Raw genomic sequence first — 18,686 nt, 5'->3', positions numbered from 1 at the left:
CTAAAACTATCAGAGATTTATCATGTTACAACACACTCATTTGGACAAAGCTTCTGTGGCTCAGCACTTTCAAGTTTCATTCATTTGTGATTAAACATTCACATAAATACTACAACTTGTAAGGCAGTGTATTTGGCCCGTGCTTGTTTAAACAGTAGGTGAGGAGCAGCAGAGGACTGTGATTAAGTATGTCCAGTCACATTAATAATCAGAATGACTGAAATGACAGTCTGGCTCTTGGCCTAGAGTTTATTTGGTCAGAGGGAGTCCTGCAGGCACAACATGAATTAATGAGTCCACTGCACCATCCAAAGATTAAATCCCAGTGAAAATAAGGCACATAATACTGTATTACACAACTGGGTCAAAATACAACAGTGTATCAAGCACAGGAAATGCACCTGTTCTTGGTAAGTTATGCCAAAGGGTGCAACGTAACTCAAATAGTGTATTTAATCAAATACTGTATTTAAGTACAGTTTTCAGGTACTGTTTCAGATTTCTGCTATACTTTATAGAGATATTGTACTTTTTACTCTCATCTCACAGGTATAGTTAGTTTGAAGATTTAAGTTTCACGAGTGAACAACTTTACAAAGGTTGCATCAATTATAATGAATTAATATATAAACCAATATGACTGTCTGAAAGGGGTCATTCTGTGGAATAAGTTTACTTGTGATTTTGTGGGGGGCAGCGGAAACAAGCTGTGGCAACAACACAAAAATATCTAACAACAAATTGAGGAACTGTCTCAACAATTGCTCTTCCAATTGGCTTTTTGGATGAGTAGCTCTCGAGAAAGCTTCCAACATCTCTTTTCTTACACGTTAAGAAAAAAGTCCAATATTCAGTCCTACTTAGCTGTTCTGGTCTCTTCTCCTGAGGGAAATATCTGTCTCTTCAGCTGCATTAAGCATAGAATGCAATTATGCAACCTTATTTGGGGATTTAAACTACATAACACTTGACTAGGCAATATTAAGAAAATGTGCAATCATGGTATAAATCTCCATAGAAATTGCTCAGTATGACTGGGCAAGCTTTGACACATTTTAATTCTTAATTTTAATTCTTTTAAATTTTTATTTTTATTCCACATAAAGTCTAAGATATCAAGGTTGGTAGGTGAGATTAAGTCTGCTCTGTGGTTTCACTTGTTGACATTTCAAGTAAGCCACAGTTGGAACATCAATTGGTCAATATGACAGCCTAGTTTGAGGGGAATATTTACTTTCATCCCTATCAGCAATTACATATTCTAATTATTAGCTGGCAAAGCAAAGCTGTGATTATCTAATATTTTCACTTTCGGTCTACAAAACAACTCTGGGACTGCCAATGCAACCTTTTAAGAATTCATCAGTTTGGTCCAAGTCAAGCAAAGATGTGTTTCTACATGTAATCCTAACTTTCCCCTTTCTGAGATCTCCACAAAACCTCCCTTCACCAGAATCTCATGGCCACCACACCCAGCTTCAATCAGTGCATCATGAAGTTGATAGTGGTGCAAGTTGTCAAAGCAGGTTACATTTGGCAGAGGTGAGGAGATCACTTGATAGCAGAATGATGATGACTTAATTTGATTTTAGCCTGTGAAAAGAAATCATTCAATTTGACTGGAATTTGACTTTTAAGAATCTGTTTAATCATGTTGAGTTGTTCTTAACTTAAAGGTCATGATAATTATTACTTACTTTGACATTAACATTTTGACATTTTGAAGCATTTATTTGGCTTTAACACTTGAGGTCTCCAGACCTCATTGAGCTGGTTTGGAATGAACTGGACAGAGGGTGAGAGCAAAGCAAACTCCAAGTGCAACACATTTGTGGGAACTTCTGCAACAGTTTTGGGATAAATTTTCTGAACAATATTTGATCTCCATCACAGAGGGAGTGCCATGAGTGCATTCAGCTACTGAATGAATCAAAATTTGGGTTAAATTCAGTGAAACAAAATGATAACATGATTCCTTTTTTATTCGTTCTGTACTTTACAGCACATTTGAAACCTTTGACAGAGTGAATGTAAAAATACATCTGTTTTTTTTTCTCACTTTTGAAGAAAAGCAGTATTATCTGTGTAGTAATAATTTTGAGGCCAGCATTTGTGCTCTTTGCACAACTGAGTTTTATCCTCAGTGATGAGGTATGTCATCCCAACCTGCAGATGTGATGTAGATTTTCAACAGCACTTAACTTATTATTACACACAGCCAGAAATCTTGAGTCATATTTGCCGTATCAGGTAATGAGTAAATTAAAAGATCGCTTTTGAAGCAAAAGTGTAGAAAATCAGTTTTTTAAAAGTAACTACTTCTGTCTTTTGACACTTGATCATCACCTATTGTAATTTTTTTAATTGGACTGTTTCTACCTGCACATTAGTCACTGAAAAACGTTAGACTTTAACGTCATCAATATAGCGTGATGAATGTCCTTGCATCTGGTTTGTGCAACTCATAATGGATAGTCTCTGTACAAGTTGTCATCTTTTATGATGCAACTAATTTTTTTATTGTTAATATGCATGATGCAGAGCACCTCCGGACTTTTCAAGCCTGCGGTATTGGTGTGGTTGAAAACCTGCCAAACCTGTGGGAAGCTCTTACACAAAGACTATAGACTCTCTATAATGCCAGAGCATCTGGCTCTGCTTGTCATAACTTAGATGGTTAGATAAGGAAGATAAGCATTTGTATGTGCTGCCCACTTTCAGTAAAGGTATGCATTGTGAAAAGAGAAATAATCTACCATACATTAATAGAAGACAAAAAGGTGTTAAGACGCCTGTGTTTGACCAGAGTAATCTTTAACTTAACTTTTTTAAACTTTTACTCATATTTCACCTAAATTACAATACATTGTTTGATTTTTGGTTACATGATAGTCAGTTTATTAAATCTCCTTACATTTTGTGCAGTAACAAAGGATCAATTTGCTGGCTGACATTGTTTAAGAGCACAATAGGCACGCTCTCAGGAAGCGCACAGGAATTCCCGGCATCCTGTGCACAGTGCAAAGAGCTCTCCAGCCATTACTTCGTCACAGTGTGAGGAGAGGAGGCTGTTCCTGAGCAGGGGAGGGACTTAACAGCTGGACTCGCTTTATATCTGACCAGTGAGCAGGGAGGACTGCCTCTGAGATGTTGGGAGCAACTTCAGAGTCCCAGTGTCTCTCATAGCAGCTGAGTCAGACTGCTAACCAGCACAGAATTGGGACTTGGTGCAATCCAGGACGCTTAGGTAAGAGCAGTGTTTTTTAAGATTTAATAATTTTTATTTTATTTGTTTTTAATTTCTACAAAAAAGGATCAGCCTTTTCATGGAAAGGCTGTTTTTTCCTGTTAGAGTGCAGTTTAATCCAAACTAAGACCACATTAAAACTACAGCTGTCTTTTTTTTTGAGTGAGACAAATTGGACAGAGAAAGTAAGGCCATAAACCAAACATGAAGAAATAACTGTGTTTCCTGAACTGTCAGCCAACACCCTACAGAAAAAGAGAAAACAAACATTCCTCACTGATTACCTTTGGCCACAACTGTTAGAATAATATTTTACACAACATATGACTTATGTCATTGTTCTACAAGTCTGAACACTGTGTCTACATCAGCCTTGGAGCTGTAGACACGCAACAAGCCTACGTTTTCCATTATAACAGCTACAGAAACTGTTACGTAACTCAAAACGATTGCCTCATTCATTCAGGTTTTACTGAGGTGCTGTCAAGAATGCACCAGAATGATAAAGACTAGAGAATTATCTATGATCAGTGATATTGTATGTAACCTAAAGGTAAGAGCAAACAGGTTATCTGAATTGTGGCGTCAGTCTTAAGATTGCTCTATAATTTATTTTTTCTCCCGGGCACAAAAGCAGCAGATTCACTGGGTTGTCAGCTATACAATCTTGTCATTCAGACAGGTTCTTGGCGTTGGAGCTAAAGTTAGAAAAACAATGAATCATTTTGACAAGTGGGTGTCACCTTATCATTAAAAACATGTCAAAGTCATTATGCATTCCTTGAGAAATATTATTATATTAAATATTCTCTTATTGAGCCAGTGGTGTAAAATATATTTTAAAAAGTTGTTAGTCATCCATCTATGGATTTGCTGTGTAGGCTTAAAGAATTAACCAATACTGACCTTCATGATTCATTAAATCAACAGTGACATGATACAGATTGGAGCTGCAGTGATTAGTTGAGTGATCGTAAATTAATTAGCATATTTATTAAAGTCATTTATCAAGCAAAAAATTATGAAAGCTAGCTAACTCCAGAATTTGCTGCTTTTCCTTGTGTAACACCACAGTAAATGAAATATCTTTGGGTTTCGGACTGTTAATCAGGCAAAATTAGATATTTAAAGAGATCGTGGCCACAGACCAGATAATTAATCACAAAAATAATAGTCATATTAATTGTTGCATCCCTAATTAGAATTTTAGTAGTAAAACATACCAAACGGATAAAGAGACTAAAGAGAAGAAAAGATCAAAAATGTCACTAAAAACCACAAATTCTGTAAAGTCAGATGTTAACACAGGATAAGCTTGTGATCCACTGTATAGAATTACTGCTTTTAAGTGAGACAAAAAGAAGAGCAGCAGCTGAAGACAAAAGCTCCTTTTCTTCCAAAATCAAACCTTAAACAATAATTTAAAATTAAGAGTTTACATATACAGCTACTATTGAACTTGAATGACACTATCCTCTTCTGGGCTTTGTCCAAGCAGTAAAAACAGACTGTTAACAGCAAACAGTCAGGCTACAGTATTTTAACACCATGTGGGAACTGTTAAGTTGATGCAGATAATGTATTTGCCTTTATGATATGATAAGCAAACCTCGCCCTGTGTAATAAATGTAAAGTCAATTTTCATCATCTGTAAAGTGAATGTTCAACAGTCAAACATTTACAAAGTGGGTGACAAACTCAAACAGTGAGTTCAGCAGTTGCAGGCATAGACTGTCATAGCCATGATGTTGTAACTGCAACACGGTGATCTTGCAGATGGTCCACTGCACGCAATGAAAAACAGTGCACACCTTTAGTTCCACTGGGATTATAAAAGACCAACACTATTTTTAACTGCATAGTACTCACAAGCTAATGTGAAAAATGCTTCAGTGGCAGCTAGTGATCTTCAACTCATGCAGTGAAGCTAATTAAGGTGATTTTTTTTACAATGTTCCCACAGTAAGGAAACATGTGGAATTAATAATATACATAAAAGAGCCTTGTCTGTGCTACTGATTTACCCTCTCAGTTGAGTATGAAAAAAATGAGCAGGTTTGTGAGCTCCATGGTTGACTTCCCCTCCACACCCTCTTTTTCTGATTATATTCACTCCTGAGGGCAATGACATCATGTATCACAGCCCTGTAAGCATCATGGTAAAGTACTAGAAGTGTTCAGACTTGATTTTATGGGTTGCTTTGCATGTCTGTAAATACCTTCCCATTTACTTACCTTTTTTATAAGGACTTTAGAGTTATATTTAGATTAAACTTAACTGAGTTTTGAATTTGAGTTTGAATGAAGAGCCGAGTAACAGCAGTAGCATAAAAAATGTATATACTGTAGATGACTGTACAGTTAGGGTCTAAGTAACCTTTTAAATACTTACGCATTATGCGTTTTTGCCCATTAGTAGTTTTGGGTTTTTCATTTTACTCCACACTGTCTGACAACATCGTACATAGCATCATGGTTGTGTGTGTGTCAAGTATGTCCATGAATGCTGTTGCAACATCATCTGGGTATACAAGTTTTGAAGCATTACGTCTTGTCGTGCCAAAGCAAACACATGATGTTTGTGAAACTTATTTATGAACTACCAGAGGTCGATTTCTTTTCTTATCTGTGCAGGGACATGATAAAATGGAAAGGAAACTTTTACTTTAATTACAATATTTTTTATCTATGTACATCAAGCACTAATCAAGCCTGAATTATGTAGAAAGAAAGACTATTATCACTTGGATTACACATTCCAAAAATTTGGCACTAAGGTGGTTACATTCTGTAATGTATGTAGAATAAAGGCCATAACTGATATGTAATTATAGTTAATAATATATGCATAGGTAATTTAAGTTAAAAGTCATTATTGCTGGATTGAGTGTACTGTTGTCAATATCACCCTTGTTATAGTCTTATTAATTTTGTCTACCACTCTTATTTTTGCTGTGTATATGTAGCAACTGAATTTAATCTTCAGCAAAACAAGTGAACAAACAGGTCAAGTGGAGTAAATATTCTGTGTACATGTTAAAAAAAAGAAAGGAACCATAAAATAATGACAATGCCAGTAATAATAAGCATGTTTGTGAGGAGATTTAACAAAGATGAAACTTATTTTGCTCATCTTATCTCTACAAGGGCGGCACTTCGAAGCCCACTCCACTGACTGTAAAAGCCTGGGTACCTTTGGTCTCCATCCTGGATTCTGGAACAGGCCTGAGCTTCAAAGCATCCAAGGTTGCCCACAGAACAATAAGGAAACTGGAAGGTTTGTTACATAGTTGGAAGACAGACCATGTATTGTAAAACTTATCTGATGGGTGCCATTCAAGTTGAGTTCTCTGATTCTAAAGCACATCATCAAACACTTACTTCAGGTCTGTTGTATCAGACAGGCTTAATAAACTGGTAACTGAGCAAATTTTGTATGACTTTGATTCAGTACCTAGATTTCAACATCAGCTTGTGAGAGGAAAAAAAAGTGAAATTCTATCATATATTGGATGGCATATATTATATAACATTCAGTACTGTACAAAATGTCTTCATAATAATCTACACATCTATAATTTTGAGATGGGCATAAAATATTTTAATATTTTTTATTTACAGACAATTAATGCAATATCAAAATCAACTTAAGCAAACTGTTTCTGTGTTATACAGTTCTTTAGGCCAAGATGGACAGTCAAGACACTAAGCAAAATGGCTATACAGAGGTCCGTGGACCTGTGGCTGGTATATTTCTGGAAAAGACAAAAGATAAAATAACAATATACCAAGCCATGAAAAAACGTCTGCTTAAGCCAGGAACAGCATTAGCTCTGCTTGAAGCACAAGCTGCCACAGTGGGCATCATAGACCCAATAAACAACAAAATATTTCCTGTTGTGGATGCTGTTAAAGAGGGAATAGTTGGACCAGAGATGAGAGAGAAACTTCTCACAGCAGAGAAAGCCATCAGTGGCTATGTAGACCCCTACACCAACCAAATGATATCTGTATTCCAAGCTATGCAAAAAGATGTAATCCCAAGAGATTATGGATTGAGGCTCCTGGAAGCACAGATAGCCACACAAGGCCTGTTTGATCCCACTGAAAAGAAAAGCCTTTCGGTTGAATCAGCAATTCAAAAGGGCTACTATGAGAAAGGTTTACTCAATGACCAGATGTCAGAGCTGAAAGTGTATTACAACCCAAGTTCCCAAGAAAATCTCAACTACCAAAACCTCCTAGAGAAATGCACTGTGGAGCATGACACAGGCCTGTTGCTCCTTCCTGTATGCATCACCTTCAAAGGTCTGCGAAGAGGGATTTCCTCCACTGAACTCTTTGAATCAAAGTATTATTGACAAAGAAATATTTGATGACCTACAGCAGGGAAAGACCACAACCCAGGATGTGCTGTTGATGGAAACAGTGAAAGAATACTTGGAGGGCAAAGGCAGTATAGCAGGCATTGCTGTACTCTCATCCAATGAGAGAATGAGCATTTATCAAGCCATGAAACAAAGGATACTGATGCCTGGAACAGCACTGGTTTTACTGGAAGCACAAGCGGCAACTGGATTTATGATTGATCCTGTAGAAAATAAGAAGTTCACTGTGGATGAGGCCATCAAAAACAATCTCGTTGGCCCAGAATATCATGCAAAGCTGCGTTCTGCTGAGAGAGCAGTAACTGGATACAAAGACCCATACACAGGAGAAACTATATCCCTGTTTCAAGCACTGACAAAAGAACTCATCGTTAAGGAGCATGGGATCCGCCTACTTGAGGCACAAATTGCTACAGGTGGAATAATAGACCCGATCAACAGTCACAGACTTCCCACAGAAGTGGCCTTCAAAAGAGGTTATTTTGATGAAAAAATGAATGCCATACTAGAAGACTCAGGAGATGACACAAAGGGGTTTTTTGACCCAAACACAGAGGAAAATCTCACCTATCTTCAGCTGATGGAAAGGTGCGTCACTGATCCAGTCACTGGACTGTGCCTTCTCCCACTCCTTGGTAAGTCAGATGGGCTTAATTTCAACTTCATTGACTACCAAACTAAAATGGCCTTCAAAGAAGAGAAGGTGAAAGTGACATGTGGGAAGTACATGGGAATGACAGTATCTCTGTGGGAATTGCTGATGTCAGAATACTTTGACGAACAGCAGAGGCAAGACATCATTCAGAAGTATAGACAGGGGAAGCTCAATATCAAGATGATCATTACAACAGTTATGGAAATCATAGAAAAATCTGTGAAAACAACTAAAGTTGTCTTTGAAGGAATCAGAGAAACTGTCACAGCCACACAGCTTGTCGAGGCAGATATCATAACTAAAGACGTCCTGGAGGATCTTGAAAAAGGAAAAAAGTCAGTGAAAGATGTGATAGAAGATGAAAATGTAAATGTGTTCCTACAGGGGAAAGACAGCATTGCAGGTATTCTTCTTCCTGATTCTCAAATCATGACCATCTACCAGGCCAAACAGAAAGGAAAGCTGATGCCAGGAACTGCTCTGATTCTGCTAGAGGCACAGGCAGCAACAGGATTCATTATTGACCCTATTGGAAACAGAAAATTTTCAGTGGATGATGCTGTCAAAGCAAAGATTGTGGGGGCTGATATCTGTCAGAAACTACGCTCAGCAGAGAAAGCAGTCACTGGGTACAAAGATCCATATGATGGCAAAATAATCTCTTTGTTCCAAGCAATGCAAAAAGATCTCATCCTAAAAGACCATGGTATTCGACTCCTGGAGGCACAAATTGCCACTGGTGGGATCATTGACCCAGTGAACAGCCATCGGATTCCTGTCCATGTGGCCTACAAGAGGGGTTACTTCAATGAGGAAATGAATCAGATCCTGAGTGATCCAAGTGATGACACCAAAGGGTTTTTTGACCCCAACACCCAAGAGAACCTGACGTACTTGCAGCTCATGGAGAGATGTGTCAAAGATCCCAGTACAGGTCTGTGTCTCTTGCCACTCAAAAGCAAAAGCAAAAAAATTAACATTGATGATACTCTTCGAGAAGCGTTCAAAACAACAGTCTGTGTTAAGTATGGAAGGTTCAAGGGAAAACACACAACACTGTGGGATCTTATCAATTCAGAGTATCTGTCTGAGGATAAACGACAGGAGTTTTTCAGGCTCTTCAGGTCAAGGAAAATCACAATTGAGCAACTCATCTTCACCATTGTAGAGATCATTGAGAAAAAGGAGATAAAACAACAAGCAGGATTGAACTTTGAAAGTCTCAGAGGAGAGGTCTCTGTTATGGATCTTCGGGAACTTGAAATTGTGGATGAAAAAACATATAACAGTTTGCTTGAGGGACAGCTGACAAGCACTGATGTGATGAAAATGGATAGGGTGAGAAACTACCTACAAGGAAAAAGTTGTGTAGCCGGGGTGATACTGCAACCCTCCAATCAGAAGCTAAGCATCTATGAGGCACAGAGAATTGGTATTCTCACACCTGGCACTGCCCTTTGCCTTCTTGAAGCACAGGCAGCCACAGGGTTTATTGTTGATCCAGTGAAAAACAAAAAACTTACAGTGGAAGAAGCTCTCAGAGAAAAGGTAATTGGTCCACAGATGTATGAAAAGCTTTTATCTGCAGAGAGGGCTGTCACTGGTTACAAAGATCCTTACACTGATCAAAAGATTTCCCTTTTCCAAGCTTTGCAAAAGGATCTCATTGTCAAGCAACATGGGATTCGTTTACTTGAGGCCCAGATTGCAACAGGTGGTATCATTGATCCCTTGAAGTGTCTTCACCTACCCCTTGAGGTTGCTTACAGGAAAGGATATTTTGATGAAGAACTCAATCAAATCCTGACAGACCCAACTGATGACACGAAGGGCTTTTTCGACCCAAAGACACAAGAAAATCTGACATACTTGGAGATGCTGGGCAGATGTGTAAAAGATAAGGAAACAGGATTGTGTCTCCTGCCACTGAATGACACACCAAAAGCAACTGGGACAAAGACAAAAATATACACTGACACAGAAATAAAGAAAGAATTTGAAAAGACAGCTGTGAACATATCGGTAGGAAGCTACTCAGGAAAATCTGTTTCTCTATGGGACCTCATTCACTCTAGGTACTTCACTGAAGAACAGCAGCTTGAGTTCATTGAAAAATACAGAACAAAGAAGATTACCATACAAACCTTGATCACACTAGTGATTTCCACCATTGAAAAACTGGAGAAGAGTGAAACTCTCAAAATGATAATGGGCCTGAGAAAGCCTGTGTCAGCACAACAACTGTTGGACTCTGATATTATTGATGCAGGTACATTCAAACAGGTGAAAGAAGGAAAACTCACCTTAGAAGAAGTAACCCAACGTGAAACAGTGAGAAGATACCTGAAGGGAACTGGGAGCATTGCTGGCATTAAGGTTCATCCCTCCCAGAAAGTCATGAGCATATATGAGGCAAAAAAGGAAAACCTGTTGACACCTGGCATTGCACTTCTACTGCTTGAAGCACAAGCTGCAACAGGGTGGGTGATTGATCCTCTCAAAAACAAGTTCTGTTCTGCTGATGAGGCAGCAAGAGAGAAGGTAATTGGACCAGATGTACATGAGCACCTTCTTTCAGCTGAACGAGCCGTAACTGGCTATAAAGATCCATATACAGATGCAACAATATCACTGTTTGAAGCTGTGAATGAACAGCTGATTCAGAGAAGTGATGGCATCCGTCTTCTAGAGGCACAGATAGCAACTGGAGGAATCATTGACCCAAATCAAAGTCACAGGCTACCTGTCCACATTGCTATTAAAAAGGGATATCTCGATGAAGAGATGAGCAAAATTCTGATGAACCCCACTGATGATGCAAAGGGATTCTTTGACCCAAATACCAAAGAAAACCTCTCTTATCTTCAGCTGGTAAAGCAATGTGAGAAAGATCCTGAAACTGGGCTACTTCTTTTACCTCTGTATAAAGAGGAATCTTATGTATTCCACACAGATGAGCAAATAGAGCTTGCATTCAAAAACAAAACTATTACCATAAATGCAGGAAAATTTAAAAACAAAGAGGTAACCTTGTGGGAAGTACTGCTCTCTGAATACATATCAGAACAAAAAAGGAAGCAGCTCATAGAACAATACAGGACAGGAGCCATGAAAATAGAGGAGATCATTGAAATACTCACAGTTATCATTACAGAGGTAACATCCAAAGAAAAGAGGTTCAAAGGACTAAGGAAGCAGGTCTCAGCCAGTGAGTTGTATGAGTCAAAGATAATCTCAAAGGAGCTTTTTACACAGATTGTACAAGGAGAGGTAACTGAAGAGAATGTTAACAAGATGGAGTCGATTCCAAAAGTACCTTGGAGCAACAAACTGTATAGCAGGTGTCAGAGTTGAATCTACAAAGAAAGTTATGAGCATCTATGAAGCCAAGACCAAAGGCCTGCTGACTCCTGGCACATCTCTTGTGCTACTGGAGGCCCAAGCAGCAACTGGTTTTGTTATTGACCCAGTGAACAACAAGAAACTTTCAGTGGAGGAAGCCTGTGGCTCAGGGAGTGGTTGGCAGTGAGTGGAAAAACAAACTGCTTTCAGCAGAAAGGGCAGTTACAGGATACAAAGATCCCTACACTGAAGAGACAATATCTTTGTTCCAAGCCTTGAAAAAAGATCTCATTGTCAAGGATCATGGAATTCGCCTTCTTGAAGCACAAATCGCCACAGGAGGCATAATTGATCCAGTTCACAGCCATCGCGTACCTGTACAGGTGGCATACCAAAGAGGTTACTTTGATGAGGAAATGAACCAGATTTTGTCTGATCCTGATGATGACACCAAGGGCTTCTTTGATCCCAACACTCAAGAGAATCTCACCTATCTCCAGCTGGTGGAGAGATGTGTCACTGATCCCATTACAGGCCTCAACTTACTGTCAATTGTAAAGAAGGGCGAGTTTTATTTCTTTGTTGATGAGGCTACAAAGCTCATTCTGAAATCTACAACAACAACCAGAGCAGGTGGGAAATACCAAGGAACAACAGTGTCTCTGTGGGATCTGCTCTACTCCAAATACATCACTGAGGAGAAGAGGAGAGAGCTTGTGCAACAGTATAAGTCTGGATCCATCAGTGTTGAACGCTTCTTAGAAATCATCCTGACAATCATTCAACGACAGACAGAAACAACTTCATCCTCATCAATAGTCATGTCACAACCACCAGAAACAAGAGCAGACAGCAGCACAACAAAAACCACCATCACCACCACAACAATTACAGAGACAAGTGAGGTTCCAAAGTTCCATGGAATCAGGAAGGATGTCACTGCTACTGAGCTGCTTGAATCAAAAATCATCAATGAGGACCTCTACAAAAATCTCAGTTCTGGAAAAGTCACAGTGACAGAAGTAAGTGAAATGGACTCAGTGCGTAAATACCTTGAGGGAACCAACAGCATTGCAGGTGTGTACCTGCAGTCCACCATGGAGACCCTGAGTATCTATGAAGCCAAAAGCAAAGGCCTGCTGACTCCTGGTACTTCTCTGGTTCTGCTGGAGGCCCAAGCGGCCACTGGCTTTGTCATTGATCCAGTGAACAACAAGAAACTTTCAGTAGAGGAAGCTGTGGCTCAGGGAGTGGTTGGCAGTGAGTGGAAAAACAAACTGCTTTCAGCAGAAAGGGCAGTTACAGGATACAAAGATCCCTACACTGGAAACACAATATCTTTGTTCCAAGCCTTGAAAAAAGATCTCATTGTCAAGGATCATGGAATTCGCCTTCTTGAAGCACAAATTGCCACAGGAGGGATAATTGACCCAGTGTACAGTCACAGAGTGCCTGTGCAAGTGGCATATGAGAGAGGTTACTTTGATGAGGAAATGAACCAGATTTTGTCTGATCCTGATGATGACACCAAGGGCTTCTTTGATCCCAACACTCAAGAGAACCTCACCTATCTCCAGCTGGTGGAGAGATGTGTCACTGATCCCATTACAGGCCTCAGCTTACTGGTCATTGTGAAGAAGGGCGAGTTTTATTTCTTTGTTGATGAGGCTACAAAGCTCATTCTGAAATCTACAACAACAACCAGAGCAGGTGGGAAATACCAAGGAACAACAGTGTCTCTGTGGGATCTACTCTATTCCAAATACATCACTGAGGAGAAGAGGAGAGAGCTTGTGCAACAGTACAAATCTGGATCCATCAGTGTCGAACGCTTCTTAGAAATCATCCTGACAATCATTCAACAACAGACAGAAACAACCTCATCAATCGTCATGTCACAACCACCAGAAACAAGAGTGGACAGCAGCACAACAAAAACCACCATCACCACCACAACAATTACAGAGACAAGTGAGGTTCCAAAGTTCCATGGAATCAGGAAGGATGTCACTGCTACTGAGCTGCTTGAATCAAAAATCATCAATGAGGACCTCTACAAAAATCTCAGCTCTGGAAAAGTCACAGTGACAGAAGTAAGTGAAATGGACTCAGTGCGTAAATACCTTGAGGGAACCAACAGCATTGCAGGTGTGTACCTGCAGTCCACCATGGAGACCCTGAGTATCTATGAAGCCAAAAGCAAAGGCCTGCTGACTCCTGGTACTTCTCTGGTTCTGCTGGAGGCCCAAGCGGCCACTGGCTTTGTCATTGATCCAGTGAACAACAAGAAACTTTCAGTAGGAGGAAGCTGTGGCTCAGGGAGTGGTTGGCAGTGAGTGGAAAAACAAACTGCTTTCAGCAGAAAGGGCAGTTACAGGATACAAAGATCCCTACACTGGAAACACAATATCTTTGTTCCAAGCCTTGAAAAAAGATCTCATTGTCAAGGATCATGGAATTCGCCTTCTTGAAGCACAAATTGCCACAGGAGGCATAATTGACCCAGTGTACAGTCACAGAGTGCCTGTGCAAGTGGCATATGAGAGAGGTTACTTTGATGAGGAAATGAACCAGATTTTGTCTGATCCTGATGATGACACCAAGGGCTTCTTTGATCCCAACACTCAAGAGAACCTCACCTATCTCCAGCTGGTGGAGAGATGTGTCACTGATCCCATTACAGGCCTCAGCTTACTGGTCATTGTGAAGAAGGGCGAGTTTTATTTCTTTGTTGATGAGGCTACAAAGCTCATTCTGAAATCTACAACAACAACCAGAGCAGGTGGGAAATACCAAGGAACAACAGTGTCTCTGTGGGATCTACTCTATTCCAAATACATCACTGAGGAGAAGAGGAGAGAGCTTGTGCAACAGTACAAGTCTGGATCCATCAGTGTTGAACGCTTCTTAGAAATCATCCTGACAATCATTCAACAACAGACAGAAACAACCTCATCAATCGTCATGTCACAACCACCAGAAACAAGAGTGGACAGCAGCACAACAAAAACCACCATCACCACCACAACAATTACAGAGACAAGTGAGGTTCCAAAGTTCCATGGAATCAGGAAGGATGTCACTGCTACTGAGCTGCTTGAATCAAAAATCATCAATGAGGACCTCTACAAAAATCTCAGCTCTGGAAAAGTCACAGTGACAGAAGTAAGTGAAATGGACTCAGTGCGTAAATACCTTGAGGGAACCAACAGCATTGCAGGAGTGTACCTGCAGTCCACCATGGAGACCCTGAGTATCTATGAAGCCAAAAGCAAAGGCCTGCTGACTCCTGGTACTTCTCTGGTTCTGCTGGAGGCCCAAGCGGCCACTGGCTTTGTCATTGATCCAGTGAACAACAAGAAACTTTCAGTAGAGGAAGCTGTGGCTCAGGGAGTGGTTGGCAGTGAGTGGAAAAACAAACTGCTTTCAGCAGAAAGGGCAGTTACAGGATACAAAGATCCCTACACTGGAAACACAATATCTTTGTTCCAAGCCTTGAAAAAAGATCTCATTGTCAAGAATCATGGAATTCGCCTTCTTGAAGCACAAATCGCCACAGGAGGCATAATTGACCCAGTGTACAGTCACAGAGTGCCTGTGCAAGTGGCATATGAGAGAGGTTACTTTGATGAGGAAATGAACCAGATTTTGTCTGATCCTGATGATGACACCAAGGGTTTCTTTGATCCCAACACTCAAGAGAACCTCACCTATCTCCAGCTGGTGGAGAGATGTGTCACTGATCCCAATACAGGCCTCAGCTTACTGGTCATTGTGAAGAAGGGCGAGTTTTATTTCTTTGTTGATGAGGCTACAAAGCTCATCCTGAAATCTACAACAACAACCAGAGCAGGTGGGAAATACCAAGGAACAACAGTGTCTCTGTGGGATCTACTCTACTCCAAATACATCACTGAGGAGAAGAGGAGAGAGCTTGTGCAACAGTACAAGTCTGGATCCATCAGTGTTGAACGCTTCTTAGAAATCATCCTGACAATCATTCAACAACAGACAGAAACAACCTCATCAACCGTCATGTCACAACCACCAGAAACAAGAGTGCAGACAGCAGCACAACAAAAACCACCATCACCACCACAACAATTACAGAGACAAGTGAGGTTCCAAAGTTCCATGGAATCAGGAAGGATGTCACTGCTACTGAGCTGCTTGAATCAAAAATCATCAATGAGGACCTCTACAAAAATCTCAGCTCTGGAAAAGTCACAGTGACAGAAGTAAGTGAAATGGACTCAGTGCGTAAATACCTTGAGGGAACCAACAGCATTGCAGGTGTGTACCTGCAGTCCACCATGGAGACCCTGAGTATCTATGAAGCCAAAAGCAAAGGCCTGCTGACTCCTGGTACTTCTCTGGTTCTGCTGGAGGCCCAAGCGGCCACTGGCTTTGTCATTGATCCAGTGAACAACAAGAAACTTTCAGTAGAGGAAGCTGTGGCTCAGGGAGTGGTTGGCAGTGAGTGGAAAAACAAACTGCTTTCAGCAGAAAGGGCAGTTACAGGATACAAAGATCCCTACACTGGAAACACAATATCTTTGTTCCAAGCCTTGAAAAAAGATCTCATTGTCAAGGATCATGGAATTCGCCTTCTTGAAGCACAAATTGCCACAGGAGGGATAATTGACCCAGTGTACAGTCACAGAGTGCCTGTGCAAGTGGCATATGAGAGAGGTTACTTTGATGAGGAAATGAACCAGATTTTGTCTGATCCTGATGATGACACCAAGGGTTTCTTTGATCCCAACACTCAAGAGAATCTCACCTATCTCCAGCTGGTGGAGAGATGTGTCACTGATCCCATTACAGGCCTCAGCTTACTGGTCATTGTGAAGAAGGGCGAGTTTTATTTCTTTGTTGATGAGGCTACAAAGCTCATTCTGAAATCTACAACAACAACCAGAGCAGGTGGGAAATACCAAGGAACAACAGTGTCTCTGTGGGATCTACTCTACTCCAAATACATCACTGAGGAGAAGAGGAGAGAGCTTGTGCAACAGTATAAGTCTGGATCCATCAGTGATCGAACGCTTCTTAGAAATCATCCTGACAATCATTCAGCGGCAGACAGAAACAACCTCATCCTCATCAATCGTCATGTCACAACCACCAGAAACAAGAGTGGACAGCAGCACAACAAAAACCACCATCACCACCACAACAATTACAGAGACAAGTGAGGTTCCAAAGTTCCATGGAATCAGGAAGGATGTCACTGCTACTGAGCTGCTTGAATCAAAAATCATCAATGAGGACCTCTACAAAAATCTCAGCTCTGGAAAAGTCACAGTGACAGAAGTAAGTGAAATGGACTCAGTGCGTAAATATCTTGAGGGAACCAACAGCATTGCAGGAGTGTACCTGCAGTCCACCAAGGAGACCCTGAGTATCTATGAAGCCAAAAGCAAAGGCCTGCTGACTCCTGGTACTTCTCTGGTTCTGCTGGAGGCCCAAGCGGCCACTGGCTTTGTCATTGATCCAGTGAACAACAAGAAACTTTCAGTAGAGGAAGCTGTGGCTCAGGGAGTGGTTGGCAGTGAGTGGAAAAACAAACTGCTTTCAGCAGAAAGGGCAGTTACAGGATACAAAGATCCCTACACTGGAAACACAATATCTTTGTTCCAAACCTTGAAAAAAGATCTCATTGTCAAGGATCATGGAATTCGCCTTCTTGAAGCACAAATCGCCACAGGAGGCATAATTGATCCAGTGTCACAGTCCATCAGAGTACCTGTGCAAGGTGGCATATCAGAGAGGTTACTTTGATGAGGAAATGAACCAGATTTTGTCTGATCCTGATGATGACACCAAGGGCTTCTTTGATCCCAACACTCAAGAGAACCTCACCTATCTCCAGCTGGTGGAGAGATGTGTCACTGATCCCATTACAGGCCTCAGCTTACTGGTCATTGTGAAGAAGGGCGAGTTTTATTTCTTTGTTGATGAGGCTACAAAGCTCATTCTGAAATCTACAACAACAACCAGAGCAGGTGGGAAATACCAAGGAACAACAGTGTCTCTGTGGGATCTACTCTATTCCAAATACATCACTGAGGAGAAGAGGAGAGAGCTTGTGCAACAGTATAAGTCTGGATCCATCAGTGTCGAACGCTTCTTAGAAATCATCCTGACAATCATTCAACAACAGACAGAAACAACCTCATCCTCATCAATCGTCATGTCACAACCACCAGAAACAAGAGTGGACAGCAGCACAACAAAAACCACCATCACCACCACAACAATTACAGAGACAAGTGAGGTTCCAAAGTTCCATGGAATCAGGAAGGATGTCACTGCTACTGAGCTGCTTGAATCAAAAATCATCAATGAGGACCTCTACAAAAATCTCAGCTCTGGAAAAGTCACAGTGACAGAAGTAAGTGAAATGGACTCAGTGCGTAAATACCTTGAGGGAACCAACAGCATTGCAGGAGTGTACCTGCAGTCCACCAAGGAGACCCTGAGTATCTATGAAGCCAAAAGCAAAGGCCTGCTGACTCCTGGTACTTCTCTGGTTCTGCTGGAGGCCCAAGCGGCCACTGGCTTTGTCATTGATCCAGTGAACAACAAGAAACTTTCAGTAGAGGAAGCTGTGGCTCAGGGAGTGGTTGGCAGTGAGTGGAAAAACAAACTGCTTTCAGCAGAAAGGGCAGTTACAGGATACAAAGATCCCTACACTGGAAACACAATATCTTTGTTCCAAACCTTGAAAAAAGATCTCATTGTCAAGGATCATGGAATTCGTCTCCTTGAAGCACAAATTGCCACAGGAGGCATAATTGATCCAGTGTCACAGTCACAGAGTGCCTGTGCAAGTGGCATATGAGAGAGGTTACTTTGATGAGGAAATGAACCAGATTTTGTCTGATCCTGATGATGACACCAAGGGCTTCTTTGATCCCAACACTCAAGAGAACCTCACCTATCTCCAGCTGGTGGAGAGATGCATCACAGATCCCATCACAGGTCTCAGCTTACTCCCCTTGCGGAAGTGAAGAATAGAAAACTGGTTTTTCATTTTCTGTTGTTTTTT

The 18,686-nt window shown here is 40.8% G+C and overlaps 1 protein-coding gene across 1 annotated transcript; it reads left to right on the top strand.

Moving 5' to 3' along the window:
* Window positions 1-3,098: 3,098 nt before the first annotated feature.
* Window positions 3,099-18,601, top strand: eppk1 (epiplakin 1). The gene is given in 11 exon segments (XM_051068353.1): window positions 3,099-3,247; window positions 6,395-6,524; window positions 6,923-7,599; window positions 7,601-11,596; window positions 11,598-11,792; window positions 11,794-12,265; window positions 15,486-15,694; window positions 15,697-16,669; window positions 16,773-17,389; window positions 17,391-17,825; window positions 17,922-18,601. Coding segments are annotated over 9 exon segments (8,118 nt in total). The 5' UTR covers window positions 3,099-3,247; window positions 6,395-6,524; window positions 6,923-6,936; the 3' UTR covers window positions 18,480-18,601.
* Window positions 18,602-18,686: the final 85 nt, after the last annotated feature.

Source organism: Lates calcarifer, linkage group LG3 (assembly GCF_001640805.2).
Source record: "Lates calcarifer isolate ASB-BC8 linkage group LG3, TLL_Latcal_v3, whole genome shotgun sequence".
Lineage (NCBI taxonomy): Eukaryota > Metazoa > Chordata > Actinopteri > Centropomidae > Lates > Lates calcarifer.
Note: the sequence above shows the minus strand (reverse complement) of the source record. Positions and strands in the feature narration are given on the sequence as shown.